We start from the raw sequence: 16,492 nt of genomic DNA, 5'->3' as shown, positions 1-16,492 counted from the left end.
ATGGCCTCCAAGTCCGCTATCGCCTTTATGATGGTTAACCTAGCCATCTTTGCATTTGTGTCAACAAATGCAGCTACTTGCCCTGACCTAAATGTGTGTGTCAACATTGCCGATGGTTTGGTGAATGCCCAATTTGGCAGCCAATCCAGGAGTGAATGTTGTCAAATCATTCGCGGTATAGCCGATGCTGACCTTGCCCTATGCCTTTGCTCTAGCCTTAAAAACACTCCTCTTGGAAGCACCCTTGGTGGCCTCCTTAACACCCTTCTTGGCGGTGTTCTTGGTGGCCTTACTGGCACTGAGCTCCTTAACAAGGAGCTTTTCACCGTCGTTAATGGCTGTGGATTTAACAATCCTTCTCAATACAAGTGTCCCGTCTAATCATCGATACGATATGCTTATTACTAGCTGCTAGCCAAGGGTGGTATGTACTGCTCTAGCTAGCTAGCTAGCTTACTCTTTTAAGTTTTCAAATAAATCTCTTACCATATAAGAATAAATTAGCTAGTTTGGAGTTTAAGTATATCTTGTGATTATATATATCACTTATATACTGTACTCATCATAGTCTAGCTATTAGTCTAATCACTCTAATATGTACACTCATGTTATTGATTTGCTCCATTTACTTATGAGGATCATCTCAATTTCAGTTGTTGTCGTTGGAGTTTGAATGAATGAATGAGTAATCTTTAATGCTTTATACATGCTATGTTTTGTAATATGAAAATTATAGCAGATTAATTTGTTTAAGAAACGTGTTTGTTTTATGCAAAATCTAGCTAGACAAAAAAATACATAAACAGTACATAGATAATATGAGAAATGTTGGGGATAATCGTTGAACAAGGGTCACAAAAGATGACTGAAAATGAAGGAGAAATCTGTTTAATGAAAATATATGTTCGTTGTGTTAATTTGACATAATTCCCTTAAACTTTCCAAGTACAGAAGGAGAAAGTGAAAGAATTTGCTCTAGTTTATATATATGACGCTCCCTCACATTAAAGTAGTCTATTGAACTTGAAATATGGATCATACTAATGTTCTAACTGAATGGAGGGATAAATAAAATTTAAGCCGGTGACCTTTGTATCACGTTCTTGATATATATTATTTTGAAAGATCAATTTAACCAAAACCTTAACCTGACGGGTAAGACCCAGAGATAATTTTATACTCTCTATGTCATAAAATACATAAAACATAAAGAATATAGGCATATTGAGATAAAAGTACTAATTTCCCTAACTTCCTCAATTTTCTTGTAATCTCAAACTTTAGCCATGATTTACATACATTACTTCTTTGAACTTTTTTTTTTTTTTGTAATTTTATACTTCCTCAATTGTGTCGGGCTTTCGGGTCCGAATTGGATTTTCGGGTCGGGTCGGGTTTTGAACTAAAATTACAATTTTAGCCTTGTCCAAACCGCACTTTTTTGGGCTGGGCTAACGGGCCAGTCCATTGATGATCGCCTCCGGATCAACAGTATTCATTCAAATTAGATCAGACCTTGATAAGGCCATAAATATAAAACACCTAACTTAGGTAAAGAGAGCAAATCCGTATAATCACCTCCACTAGATCCTCATCACTAAATGGTCCCTTATTAATGAAAAGTAATTAAAAAAAAATACAAATTATGTTTCACAAGGAAGCTAATAGAAGAAACATAGTACATAGGTTAGAACATATATAGTGGCGACCATCAAATCGGGACCATATGAGAATTGAGGACGGAAGTGAGCAAATCCATGAACGTGCCCAAAAACTATTGATGGCAATAATGAAGATCATGGACTAAATATTAAAGATTAATGCTCTTCATACATATACAATCATACCTATCAACAATATGAAATATAGGCTAAACATAAATTACAATTATTGTTAGAATAAGTACAAAACTATAAGCAAGGACATAGATACAAGTATTTGGTAGAGTATAGCCTAGGAATATGCTATATACTCTTATCATTATGTACTAGATGAAGTCCGTGCAATGCACGATTTATTTAATTTTTTAAAATATTTTTTTTTTGTATTTATCTGTTAAAATTTGTTATATATTTAGATAGAGTTCCTAATATCAAAAGATACTATTTTATATTTAATTAATCAAAACTGAGAAATCTCATTCGCTAATTTTGCTTACATGTCATTTTAATTATTTGATTCTAAAAAAATTAATAATATTGTATTTAATTGGCTACCACAAAAATTTATTATTCTACATGGCGCGCTAAGAAAATTAAATCTTACGTGGCTCTTTAAAAACTCGGGAAAAAACTCCCTTTTATATATATATATATATATATATATATATATATATATATATATATATATTAGATTATTATTCTTATTCTTATTCTTGAACTTATGGATTTTGCTTTTCCCTAGCTGAGATAGGAAAATCACTAGTAGCTACTTCGGTCTTTTTTGTGACATACAGTAGATAATAATTAGCAATTGAGTACCCTGTGAATCTGTGATCGTCGTAGTCTTATTGACCTTTTCATGTTACGTATAAACTCGAATATGTAATGGACACGTGTAATAGGTTATTAAGTTAGATGCTCTATTTGAGAAAGTATTTTGCAAAAGTGTTTATCCTCCAAAAAAATAAAAATATTAAGTTAGATGCTCTATTTGAGAAAGTATTTTGCAAAAGTGTTTATCCTCCAAAAAAATAAAAATAAAAATAAATGAATAATTTACAAATGTGCTTATAACGGTAAAGTTTACACAAATATCTCTCTTTGTTTTTTGCTTAAACGCCTTAATCTCATAAGTGGAGTCGGCTACATGAACTAACATAAGAACTTCCTAAGAGATCAGACATCCTAATACTTAACCTAAGCTCTGATACCATATAAGAGATAGTAAATATTTGCCGTAGGCTTCTCATTGATCAAACATCAATATATATACAAGCCTAGTCTAGGGTTAACAATTAAGGACATATTAGTAAATTACAAACTAATATATACATAAGATTATTTACATAATCTAACAATACTACTCTCAATCATTGTGACACATGTCAAACGATGTGACAAAATTTTACACTAGCTAACACTGCTTATCGTAACCCTCCTACTTTATCAAGGCTTGTTAGTGGCAGCGGGAAACCCACAAAATAATTATATTTGCATGTTTAATTATTCTAAAATGCAGTTAATTTACCCTTTGAATTCACTATAATTGATGCCTTCTTGTAACAAATTTGTGCACGTTTTTTTTTTTTTTTTATTTATAGCAGAAAAGTCATCAAACATAATTATTGTGTTTGAAGCTTATCTAGGGCGGCATAGATTCATTTAATTAATTCACTAGAATAATTTAGGAAGACTCATAGCAAGATTTCGATAAATTATATATACAACTATCAAAGCATAGCATATCAATTACAGTAAGTTTTAAGCCATCAATGAGTTTTTCTTTTCTCTTAAATTTTTTTCATTATACTGAATAAAATAATAAAATGGAAATTTTACATTAAACCACCTTTTATAACACTTTAATTGCAAGAAACCACCTTATAAAAAAAATTTCGCAAAAACACACCTTAATCGTAAAATTTTTTGCAATCACACACCTTTTCCCGGAAAATACCCATTGACTTGGTTTTCAGGGGTTGACTCGACCACGTGCCTCGCACGTGACACCCTAAAACCACTAACCCTCCCTTTTCCGGCGGCCAACCAAATTCCCCACCCCACTGCCGGCGAAGGCGACCACCTCCCTACCTTAGCGCCGGCGTTCTTGCTCCCTTCCCTTTCCCCCAACCCACGAATTCTCTCTCCTCCTCTTCCACCTAACCACCATCACTTCCTTCACTCTCACCACCCGAACCCAAGATCCACCACCACCACTACCCACTTTCCCAAAGCGCCGCCCACAAATTCTCTCTCCTCCTCTTCCTCCTAAACTGTCGTCGTTCGATTTATTGCCCAGACCCAAACTCCGTTGTTCGTCAACCGCCATGGATGTTGCCCTTCACGAAGGTACGAGAATTGGGTTGAGGGCTTGAGGGTTGGTTTTTAGGACGGGAATTGGGAAAGGGAGGGGATGAGGTCGTCGGCGACGAAGGAGGGAGGTGGTCGCCGGCCACTGGAAGTGGGTGGCTGGGGAAAAGGGAGGGTTAGCGGTTTTAGGGCATCTCATGGTCAAGTCAACCCTTGAAAACCAAGTCAATGGGTATTTTCCGGGAAAAGGTGTGTGATTGCAAAAAATTTTACGATTAAGGTGTGTTTTTGCGAAAAAAAATTTATAAGGTGGTTTCTTGCAATTAAAGTGTTATAAAAGGTGGTTTTATGTAAAATTTCCTAATAAAATATCTAATACATATAAAATGATCCAAAAAATAGTTCGAAATTCAAACATCCTTTAGTATATACATCCGGCGCTAAATACATAAGAAAAATGATAGTCGTCAGTAAATTACCTTTTGACTCTATCAAAACATTTGTTGGAGTGAGAAATTGTGTTTGGTTATGGGTAAAGTTTTGGGTGAGACGGACTCACATGAGTCCACTATCATGTTTTTGGTGTTGCGGGTCTCGCGATCGGGTTTAGTTAGCCCGCGCCTTTTTATTGGACTTTTGTTATTGAGCCCGGTCTCACACAAAACCTTTTGTTGATTATGAGCGTGTTCTTTTGTTTTTATATCTATGCATGATACGTTGAACGATAGGGACTCATCTAGTGAACTTGTACAATAATACATGTAATTTTAATATAGTTGATTGGACAAATAAATGAATTGAGGGGAAGAGGGATCACATAACTATGTTGTGGAGTTGGTCCTTGATAAATTGTTTAAAGACAAAATAGTTTAATAACATACATTAAAACATTAAACATGTTTACAACAATTTTAGGTAAGGTTGTGAGTTTGTAAGAAGTTTCATTGATGTACAACGTTGGTCCTAAGAAAATAAATTAAGAAAATAATCTCTACATGTTAGATTGCTCTAAAGAAACATAATAATAATAATAATAATAATAATAATAATAATAATAATAATAATAATAATAATAATAATAATAATGGCTTTTTCTTTATAATTAATAGCAGATCGTTTTATTGAACACATTTATTTACACATAAGTAGTAATAAACGGTCAAGATTTTAAAGTTATAATCAAGTAGTAATAATATATAGGTTTTTCCTTATAATCAAGATTGCTATGCATGGTCCGTTGTTAAAAAATTTGCAAAAGATTAAGAGTTTAATATTAGAGGTGTCGAAAAAAAAATATTAGAGGTGTCGAATGTTCGGATCGGGTTCGATGAGGTTAAATTAGGACAAGTTAGTTTTTAAAGTTGGGTGCTTGGATTTTTTTCGAGTCGATTCGGATCGGATCGGGTCGGATGTAATTTTGAGCTAGACCTCTATCTAATTAAGATGGTGAACTGCTAAACGTAGCTCCCATTTTACATACTAACGCTCCCTTTTTGACATGGAAGGACAATATTGCCCTTTGTGTAAGTTGTATTGTATAATGGCATAATATCATTCCCGACCCCTCCATCTATTACCACGTGGTAAAAAAAATCCCGACACTACCACATCCGACACCGAAAGTTTCGCTGGAGGATTATGTAAGTCGTCGTACTTTTAAAAAAAAATTGAAAAAAACATCCGCCTAAAAAATTAGGATCCACCTGATCCACTTAAAATTTCCGGATCCATCAAGGAAGATCCGGAAATTTTAGGCGGATGTGGGAGATCCACCTAAAATTTCTGGATCTTCCTTGGTGGATCCACCTAGGTAGATCCACTTAAAAAATTAGGATCCACCTAGGTAGATCCTAAATTTTTGGGCGGATGTATGGTGGTTTTGTTGTTGTTGTTTTTGTTTTTTTTTTTTAAGTTTTATTTTTTTATTTTTTTTTCTGTTTTTGTTTTTTTTTTTTAATAATCTTTGTATTATTGTTATTATTCATTTTGTGATTAATTGAATAATTAGTATTAGTACTCTTATTGTTATTGTGATCAATGTTGTGGCTTTTTTTTTTCCTGATTTTACATATTTTTTTTTAAAAAAAAATTAAGAGAGATAAAATGAGAGTATGCGAGTGAAGTATGAGAGTTGTGAGTGCCGTGGAGTGAGTCGTGGGTATTTACTTGATAGGGATAAAAATGAAAAATCTTAAAAAAAATGCGAGCATTGCCTAGTAAAAGGGGAGCGACGTTTAACAACACCCAGATGCATCTTTCTAGTTGATTGAGCAAAAAACGTAAAATTAAATAGTACAAGTAATAATGAGTCACATGCTCACAAGTCACAACTAATCCATGTTATGACGTGAATGTGTAAAAACATAAAATTAAATAGTACAAGTAATTTTGTCAAAAAAAAATAGTACAAGTAAAAGCGTTGTACGTCTGTAATACTAGGTTGCCATTTAACGTTGTCAAATGACATTCAGCTAGGTATTGTGTGGACATCATGCGTTCGCGCTGACGCAAGCATATCAACGCAATCTTGCAAATGCTACTTGTATGTAAACTAAGGTAGGGCTATTTTAAGTTCACATTATCCGACTATATATTAATTAAACTTTGATCTTAGTCAAGTTTGTGTATAAAGATTTTGTAGTCATTATTGTACTGTTGAATATCTTAGGGTTCATTTGTTACTGAAAACCAAAGTTACCATGGAAAACCAAAAATAAAAACATGAAAACCTTGTTTATTTTAATGTAAAACCAACATATTTAGTTCAAGTATGTCATTTTTCAATTTATGCTAATTACACAACCTATATTGTAACAGTATGATTTATATAAAATAATCAAAACAAAAACAAAAAATACTTGAAATTTACAATGATACTAGACCTGGCTAACTGGTCCGTTTGGGTTGGGTTCGAGTCGGGTCACTTTCGGGTCAACAAATATTCAAGTCAGGTCGGATCAAATTCGGGTCAAGTCGGGTCGGATCAAATTCGGGTCAAGTCGGGTCGGGTCAATTTCAGAGTAAAAAGTAGGAATATAAGGTAGGTTTGAAGGTTTATAATCTTATCATACAAATGAGTAAGTTTTTCCATGTTAAATCCTTAATCTGTGTTTCTTGTTTATATAATAGTCCGTATTAAATCTATACTATATATTAAAAGGCGTTCCTTTTAAAGGAACGGTGCCACGTGGCACTCTTCAAAGTATGTGTGCTATGTCACAAGCCACATCATCATTCAAAATATACGCGCAACGTTAGCTAGCCATTTCATTTAACAAAATAAAATATGCTTTCAACAAGATTCGAACTCATAACCTCAATACATATAGGTAATACTTTTACCATCTCAACCAACTATTATTAATGTTTCAAGTTTCACATAATATTACATATTCCTTTCATTTCTTAAGTAAATTAGAGGTAATATAATTCATTTATTTTTCACAAGATTAAAATATAAATACATATGATGTAAAAGAATAGATCCGAGACAACGCCCGAACTACTACACCCACTAACTATATAAATAGTCGAACATAATTGTTAAATTAAAGCAAGAAGTACATAAACTAGCAATATGGGGCATCGCCCGGGGTACGCACTAGTTCTTCTATTATACATTGCTTTATATCGTTTCCTTGGTTATTATTGTTTGTTGAGTTGATTATTCAATAATACATATCTACATGTGCCGGACAGTAATTGTTTTGGCTGGTTAGCAATTTTAAGAGATGGTCCCTTACTATTTTAGTTAAATCTTTCTTATTATGGTCCTTACAACATGACCATCCAACTTATGTTTTGATTGCTATTTTAATGCAAAAAAGTCTGTCTGTGCAGCCCGTCTTGTGTATGACTAGCCACATCATATGACCACTTGTAAAAAAAAAAAAAAAAAAAAAAAAAAAAAAAAAGTAACCTGGCCTCTATAACACTGATGACCAAGTAACCCTTGTAATATTAACTAAGTAACCCCTATAACACTAATGGTTGGTCGTGACCAGCCACATATAAGAATTTGTGATATGTGTGATTTGATTTCTTTACAGTAAATAAATAAATGGTAAGATTTAGTTGATTAATTAATGATCGAAGGTTGAAAAGAAATAAATTTTGAAAAATTAAACTTTTATTTGGGGACAATAATCACAATATGTATGAAATGAAATTTTTTTTGGCAACGGACAAAATTTGTGGGTGTGGGGGAAGTGCTATTTCTTTGTATATAAATATGTGCCTTCTTAGCTAGGCTCTTACACATTCCAAGCTTGGTTCTATATTCCTAATATCCCCAAGATAATAAGACTCTAGAATACAATAATTCCTAGGTACTTTTATTCAAGTACCCTAAATTAAAGTTTTATTACATTATTACATATGGAGAAGACCATCAAAGTAACAAGGCAAGAAGCAGTGGTGGTGGTGCCAGAAAAACCCACAAGAAGAGAACTAAAAGAGCTATCAGACATAGATGATCAACAAGGCCTTCGAGTTCGGCCTCAAGTGATCATGGCTTTCAAAGCGAACCGATCAAAAGCTGGCAAAGATCCAGCGAAAGTGATCAAGGAGGCTCTTGCTAAAGCCCTAGTGTACTACTACCCTTTCGCCGGTAGGCTAAGGGAAGGGCCAAATAGGAAATTGATGGTTGATTGTAACGACGAAGGTGTGTTGTTTATTGAAGCAGATGCTAATGTTCGTTTGGAGGAGATTCGAACTCGAATTCTACCTCCATGTCCTTTGTTGGAGGAATTTCTTTATGATGTTCCTGGCTCCAAGGGGATCATAGGTTGCCCTTTATTGTTATTTCAGGTATATATGTTCATATGTTCTTATACCCTCTCCGTCCCTTAAAAATTACCTCCTTTTTATATGGGTAGTCTACTCCAAAAAGATTACCTCATTTCATATTTTATTAAAACACTTTATTTTCTTTTGAGGGAGTCCCAGTTTCACCCTAACAAACAAAATTCGTTCATCTGTAAAACTTTAAATAAATCTATCAAAATGTTCAGTTAGCATGACATTTTCGTAATTATATCAATAATTGTATGACCCATATTTAACAAAAATATGTTGATTTATTTACAATTTTAATTTGCCTTTTAAAATGTTATTAACTTTTAGTTTCTCATTTCTTTTTACTTTAAGTCAAATAAAATTAAAGTTCGTTGTATTAATTCAGGTGACTCGTTTAATTTGCGGTGGTTTTATACTGGGAGTACGATTCAACCACACAGTGTGTGATACACCAGGATTTGCGCAACTATTGCAAGCAATGGCTGAATTATCAAGAGGTTTACCGAAACCCTCAGTTATGCCTCTTTGGAAAAGGGAGCTTCTGGCCGCTAAATACCCCCCGCGAGTGACTTGCGCACATCTTGAATATGAAGAGGTAAATCAAATTTTGAAAATTTTTGTCCGCAATTCGTACTTTGTATGATAGCAACTTTACTTAATCGACCGTGAAATAAGCAAGATAAGTATAGTACTCAGTGTAATTATTAAAAAAAGGAAATTAGTACGGTACATAGCGCGTTTATATATTATGCTACTGTTGGACCACGCACTTCCGTATATTTTTGAAAATGTTATTATTTGCACTATTTACGGTTTCATAATATACTCAACTGACGTGTGTAAGAATATACAGTGAGTCTCTTATTAGGTTAGTTGTTTGTCCAAAAGTCTTTGGTGGAACGGTTTGGACCATTTAACTTTTTACATGAATGTCGATAGAGTAAAGCGATGGTTGAAAAAACATAGGATATAATAATTCAATGTTCGTTAATAATTACAAAATTAATGTTTAACCTAATTCTTTTACTCTCTTTTTCAACATTTACTTGTCCTATTATTTGACCCATTTTATAAGTAATTTTTTGGGCAATTCAAATGGAAGGAGGGTAGCTAGCTTTTACTCCATATTGCTTTTACTAATCAGTCATCTAATTAATAAAATGGAACATGTTAGCTTGACTTGTATTGTACAAAGTTTTATTTGTATCTTAAAAAAATTTCTTCATTTATAAATCCTCTTATCTTGTCTAGTTGTCTTGTATTGTACGAAGTTTTAATATTTTCAAACATCATGAGAGCAATGAAAAATATTTTTGTTGTAAAAAAAGTACTCATATTTTTTCATTTCCTCGCAACACTTTTTTATTTGGAAATTTTGCCAACAACTGCCTTATAAGTTATCACTTTTGCTATCAAACAACCTTGTACTTCAGAATTTGTGAACAACTATCTATTATATATTGAGTTCAATTATTGTTTTCTTTTCAAATAGGCAGGAGAAATAAATCATGAACACCAATTTAAGGATGGAGGCAACATGGTCCGAGGATGCTTCCACTTTGGTCCGAAACAAGTACAAACAATCCGCAACCTTTTTCCTCCCAACATACAACGCTCTAGCTCCACGTTTGAGCTACTATGTGCATTCATGTGGAGATGTCGTACGATTGCCCTTCAACCCGATCCTGAGGAAATCGTTAAGTTTTCAATGTATATAAGTATACGAGGAAAGAAATTCACGTCTTTACCAACCGGATACTATGGCAATGCAGTTGTTTGCCCTGCAGTAGCCACAAAAGCTAAGAATTTGTTACGTGAAAATTCATGGACATATGCCTTACAATTAGTAAAGGAATCAAAACATAAAGCGAACGAGGAATACGTGAGATCAATGTTAGATTATACTGTTAGTAATGGGAGGCCTGATTATACGGAGTATTTGCATTGGATGACCACAAATCATGTGAACATAGGACTCGAAAAGGTTGATTTCGGGTGGGGAACTCCGTTGTATGCCGGAGTTCCTAGGCCACATTTTGTGCAAAGTATGTTTACTAGATTTGAGAATGATAAAGGAGAAATGGTGAGGGTTGTGCTTATGCTTTTGCCTTTGCAAGCTATGAGTATATTAAAGGAAGAGTTGCGAAAAAACGTTGGTGATCAACGTGAAAGCTCACGTATTACACCGGCAAGTTATGAGATTGCTAGGCTTTAGATTGCTAGATGTATGTAGTTGAATTGCTAAATTGCTTAATTACTTGTGATTAAGATGGTGGATGATTTTGAAGATTAAACTCGATTTTTAAAGGTTTGTAATTTAACTACTTCATTGCTTAATTACATGCGCAAGAATGCAGGATTATAGATTTCCAAATTGAATAATGGTTCCTAAAGTCTAGTACAACTGTACAAGTATTACATGCTAGCTAGTTAGTTGTTAGTGAGTTAATTAGTGGTATGATACTTACTTATTAGAAGATTAAGCATGTTTTATTAATATAATTACGTTAAGTAAGATATGAATTGATGAAGTATTGGGACATGATTCCAATTTCTAATGATGTTTATTGTTAATTGATTTGGCTTACTATTGAGAGAGTTATTATTGTATGCCCCTACTACATATATTGATATATACATAGTAAATGGGATGTGTCATTGGTTACAAACTTACAATCAAGTATTGCACTATTTAGGAATGTAATGCACTAGCTCGTTATTCTGGGCCAGGTTGACTTGCCAGAGACATATTTTGGCTCAATAGGGTTCCCTTTGCCTACCAAAAAATATTTTTTTTTAAAAAAAAAATATGCATGGACAAACATGAACTGTAAAGCACCACAACTAATAGAGTTACAAGAAATTAATATTATGCATTGGTAAAACATGATATGAGACGTGTCGCAATAAATTAAAAAAATAAATAAGTGTTAGTTTTGTTTTATTTGCCATTGCTATACGGCTAGTATGTTATGAGTTTAGCAACAAAAATTCCCTAATATATATGTCAAAACATTATTTGAATTGGAGAATTTATTCTTTATAAAACAGCTAGTTTAATTAGTGGTTATGTGGTTCAATCAAATATATTAATTGACCAAAATCAACTTGATGACATGCTTAGTAGAATATTATTTAGAAATGGAATAATAATCAACGAATTTTGGTATCTTCAAACAATTTCTACGAATAATATATCGATAATACAATTATAAAAAAAAAATGTTTAAAAAAAATGTTTAAAAAAAAAAGCAATATACACCCAATTGCAAAAGATTATGTTCCCTATACACTAAACCAAAAACTTTGTTACGAACTTTACTTGGGCAAAAATAAACGAGAACAAAGAATACACAAAAGGTCCGTTCAAAGAAAAAAAAAAAAAAAAAAAAAAAAAAAGAACACACAAAAGGTTCCGCTTTCATTAAAAGATGTTGCTGCAAATGGTATTGGACATTCTTGGCTCATTTGACCATTCATGTGTTGTTGGCCCATTTTGTAACTTTAACATTCATGGCCCAACGCTTTTTTCATTTTATCATTTTATGATGCTTGTTATTCACAATCTTCGCATTATCACAATGTAAATCAATTTTTTTACGAGTATTTTTTAGTAAGGAGAAAGATCTTAATCGTACCTTAACCCTTAGAATTTTTTTTGGTCCGATATTTACAGGTCAGACAGTAAAAGTATGAGGGGGGAAGGGTAAGGGATCCCCACCCTCAAAGTGTTTTTGTGGGACTAAACTTCCACCCTCAAGGTTGGAAGGTACAATCTTTACCGCTAGACCAAGCTTAACTTAGTACAATGTACCCTATTACTTCTACTTTTTTTTAATAACTTTGGATACAATGTACCCTATTACCATTACATAATTTGCTTCACTTACATCTTGTATATAATTGTGAAATTCTCATTAGCAAACCTTAGTTTTTGCTACATTGAAATGACGGTCCTTTTTTCTGTTTATTAAAAATATAATGACACCATTTAAGATTTCATTCTGTGTCAAAAACAAAATACAATCTAATATATATAAATAGAGTAGGCATTTTTCGGGAGCATTCGGCAAAAGATGTGTCAATGATAATTAAGTTTTAAAATACTTTTGGCGCCAAAATTCTAATATCATTTTGGCTCCAAAATTCAAATAATAATATAAATTACTAAAATACCTTTTTTAAGAGAATAATAATTAATTAATTAGAAATACGTTTTAAAAATACGGGGTACTACACATACAATGAATACTATTATAACTATATATATAAGGAAAAATTAGAAAAAATAATCCCAACTTTCATCAATTTTAATACAATAATCCTAACTTTGGATTATTCTGGAATAATCCGAACTTTAGGGGGTCTTCTTTTTCTTCAATCCCAAACCGGTCAACAAAAATCAATGACCCATTATATCAGGTTACTTGACACGTGTCAAGTCCTGATTGGTCTAAAAAAATTTAAAAAAAAAACAAAAAAATTAAAAAAAAAAAAAGAAAAAAGAATTTCCCTCCCTCAAAACCACCAGCCACCCACCCAAACCACCCCCTCCACCAGCCCTCCCCCACCCCTTCCACCAGACCCCACCCGAAAACACCCCCCCACGCAGCCGAAAAACCGCCCCCACCCCCGACCACCACTCCCCACCTGTCGAAACCGACCCAAACCACCATCCCCGTCGCAACATCCAAAACCCTCATCACCGTACTCCAAAATTGAAACCCCAATAATGGTTTTAAGGTTTTGATTATGGGTCAAAATTGAGGGAGAAAGGGGGCGGAAATGTTGGGGGAGTGAGAACGTCGGCATAGAGGAGGAGGTTTGGGTGCCGACGTGGTTTGGCATGGAGGGTTTTTTCGAGGAAGGGCTTGAGGTGGTTTTTACGGGGTGGGGGAAGGGAGGGGGGAGGGTTTCGTGGGTGGGGGAAGGGAGGGGGAGGTGTTTCGGCAGGTGGGGAGTAGTGGTCGGGGGGTGAGGGTGGTTTCCGGCTGCGTTGGGGGTGTTTTCCGGGTGGGGTCTGGTGGAAGAGGTGGGGGAGGGCTGGTGGAGGGGGAGGTTTGGGTGGGGGCCTGGTGGTTTAGGGGGAATTATGTTTTTTTTTTTTTAATTTTCAAAGTTTTTTTTTTTGGACTAATCATGTACTGACACGTGGCTTTAAAAAAAAAAATTAACCTTCTCAACAGGTAACCGGTCATAAGGACTGAAGAAAAAGAAGACCCCCTAAAGTTTGGATTATTCCAGAATAATTCAAAGTTGGGATTATTGTGCCAAAATTGATGAAAGTTGGGATTATTTTTTCTAATTTTTCCTATATATAATTGGTGAAAAATATGAACAAAATAAAAAATTTAAAAGCTTAAATTTTGAATTTTGAAATTTAAAAACAAAATCTTAATTATTTTTGGGCGAAATATTAGAGAATAAAAAAAAATTATGAGAAACTGGTTTTTATTGTAGAGAGAGCGAAACTGATTTTAGAAAATGATAAATTTGGTAAAGATTTTATCAATTGATGTGAGTCATGGGTAGATCTTTTCCCGTAATTAAAGATTTATGCTGAGAAAATCTCACGTTCTTTTTATCTTAACTTGATGATGAGAAAATCTCACGTTCGTTTTATCTTAACTTGATGTTCTTTAGAATACTCATGTTCATTATTTACTAACATGATGTTCTTTTCGCCTTTTTTTTTTAAGCTTATTTGGTGTCTACGTTTTATGAAGAAGAGGATGTCGTTATTTGCAACTTTGAGATATTATTTGTATGATATAAAAAATTCCAACCCCTATTTTTATTTCAAAATAAAAGTAGTAATTTCTACTACCACACAATTATAAATTGGGTATTTAAATGCATTATTTATTATTATAATTAATTTCAAAAATTATTTTTAAAATCCAAAAATTTACCCTTCACTAGTCACTACTTTCTTTTCTAACACTCACTCAAGTGCATTGTATGTGCCATTAAATTAAACATGTACTCTTTTCTATATTATAATTCAATTTATAAGCAAATTATAAGTGTTAACAAACATCAACTGAAAATAGAAGTAGCACCATATAACGTTAACTTTCAATAGCTAAAATTGAAATTATTTGAATTAAGGATGATGATTTAATGATTAGGGGATAAATAAATCACACCCACGGTAAATCGCATCGTAATTAGAGAATTAAATAAACGTGATCCAATGTTCGTAGAAATATAGACATAGTAAAGTGGACTTAATTAGATCAAGTCATTAAGCCTTACAACTAGAGTATAGTACTCCTAAATTGTGCTTAGATTCTCATCGTATGGTACAACGGAATCTAATCCATCCTACTTTAGCCAATTTTACACATATATGCTTTGAGTTCGTTGTACTTGATCGAATATAATCAAGATTAAAAACAATAATAAATAGCACATGTCTATAAAAATTATATATTTATTTTAAGAGTCATGATGTGCATGTTCTTTCTGATTGCCAAAGAGCTGTCTTTTGAATTAGTCAGCCTAAAACAATTAGCTAATTTTTAATTATTAGTCCACAACGACCTTAGCTAACAAGGTGCGAAATATAATTATATTTTTAAGGAAAAATTAATTTTCTATTTGAAGGAAGCATATAACAATTTATTAATTGATTCATTCTTAATTATTTATATCCTACTTGTAATTACTTAATAAGGTAGCCAGGTAGGAAGCTCCCTCGCAAAAGCTTTAAACTACTATGTATAAAATTTAGTGTTTCACAAAAGCATTTGCGCGTTGCCCTATGAATTTATTATATTCTTGATGCGCATTTAGCACGTTACTATGTACAAGTATATTGTACTATAATAATATTTTTTCTCCCAGCCTATAAAGTATAAACTACTCCAAAAGTACTTCCTCCGTTTTTTCTAATTGAACCAATTGATTTAATTTTACGCAATTCACAAACTACATTTTAATTAGCTTTTGTAATTTATCGATACGATAAAGTACTGTCAAGTGGAATTTTGTTTTAATCTTGTCAATGCATATTTTATTAATATTCACTTTTTATTATTTTGCAATATGAAGAATAAGAAATATTAATCATTAAAATTGTACGTTAGGAAGAGTGATAAAAGAAACGTATCAACTAAATAAAAATGGAGGTAGTACTACATACATACGTAACATTAGTATTAATTTATAATTAGACAATAAAATGAAGTAGTCTACGGTTTGTGCCAAATTACTAAAATACCCTTCCATGCAATCTATATATAAATATCCATGAAATGTTGCTCTCCCCTCACAACCCAAACCAACAAACACATTCCCTCTTAATCCTTAGCTTAATCCAAATTCAAGAAACAAAAATGGCTTCCAAGTCCGCCGTTGCCTTAATGATGGTTAACCTAGCCATCTTCGCTTTCGTGTCAACTAACGCCGTTACTTGCCCTGTACTAGATGTGAATGCGTGTATCAACATTGCCAATGATTTGGTGAATGCTCAGTTTGGTTTTGAAGCCAAGTCTGATTGTTGTGACCTCATTTACAACAATATAGCTGATGCTGATCTTGCTGTATGCCTTTGCACTACCCTGAAAAACACGCCTCTCGGAACCACCCTTGGTCGCCTCCTTAACGCCAATGGTGGTCTTGGTGGCCTTACTGGCAATGCCCTCCTTAACAAGGAGCTTTTCACCGTCGTTAATGCCTGTGGATACAGCAATCCTGCTCAGTATAAGTGTCCCGTCTAA

General features: G+C 33.4%; 3 protein-coding genes across 3 annotated transcripts; all 3 read left to right on the top strand.

The window, feature by feature from the left end:
* On the top strand, nucleotides 1-381 carry LOC145596761 (hydrophobic seed protein-like). Its single transcript, XM_081652962.1, has one exon. The coding sequence runs from the start codon at nucleotides 1-3 to the stop codon at nucleotides 379-381; it is 381 nt and encodes a 126-aa protein (XP_081509088.1).
* Nucleotides 382-8,160: 7,779 nt separating this feature from the next.
* On the top strand, nucleotides 8,161-11,299 carry LOC145599089 (alcohol acyl transferase 2-like). The gene is made up of 3 exons (XM_081655501.1): nucleotides 8,161-8,780; nucleotides 9,154-9,363; nucleotides 10,261-11,299. Exons 1-3 carry the CDS (start codon nucleotides 8,349-8,351, stop codon nucleotides 10,981-10,983), a joined length of 1,365 nt encoding a protein of 454 aa, XP_081511627.1. The 5' UTR covers nucleotides 8,161-8,348; the 3' UTR covers nucleotides 10,984-11,299.
* A 4,809-nt stretch (nucleotides 11,300-16,108) lies between these two features.
* Nucleotides 16,109-16,492, top strand: LOC145596760 (putative lipid-binding protein AIR1B). Its single transcript, XM_081652961.1, has one exon. It carries the CDS (start codon nucleotides 16,109-16,111, stop codon nucleotides 16,490-16,492), a length of 384 nt encoding a protein of 127 aa, XP_081509087.1.

The sequence above is a fragment of the Chenopodium album genome, chromosome 20 (assembly GCF_948465745.1).
Source record: "Chenopodium album chromosome 20, dcCheAlbu1.1, whole genome shotgun sequence".
NCBI classification, from domain to species: Eukaryota; Viridiplantae; Streptophyta; class Magnoliopsida; order Caryophyllales; family Amaranthaceae; genus Chenopodium; species Chenopodium album.
The sequence above is the reverse complement of the archived record's forward strand: the minus strand, read 5'-3'. Positions and strand labels throughout refer to the sequence as shown.

What these genes read in the sequence shown, in the direction of transcription:
- LOC145596761 (XM_081652962.1), top strand. Translation starts at nt 1, where the DNA reads ATGGCCTCCAAGTCCGCTATCGCCTTTATGATGGTTAACCTAGCCATC.
- LOC145599089 (XM_081655501.1), top strand. Translation starts at nt 8,349, where the DNA reads ATGGAGAAGACCATCAAAGTAACAAGGCAAGAAGCAGTGGTGGTGGTG. An exon ending in GCCCTTTATTGTTATTTCAG is followed by an intron (nt 8,781 to 9,153) that starts GTATATATGTTC and finishes GTATTAATTCAG; the next exon opens with GTGACTCGTTTAATTTGCGG. An exon ending in CACATCTTGAATATGAAGAG is followed by an intron (nt 9,364 to 10,260) that starts GTAAATCAAATT and finishes CTTTTCAAATAG; the next exon opens with GCAGGAGAAATAAATCATGA.
- LOC145596760 (XM_081652961.1), top strand. Translation starts at nt 16,109, where the DNA reads ATGGCTTCCAAGTCCGCCGTTGCCTTAATGATGGTTAACCTAGCCATC.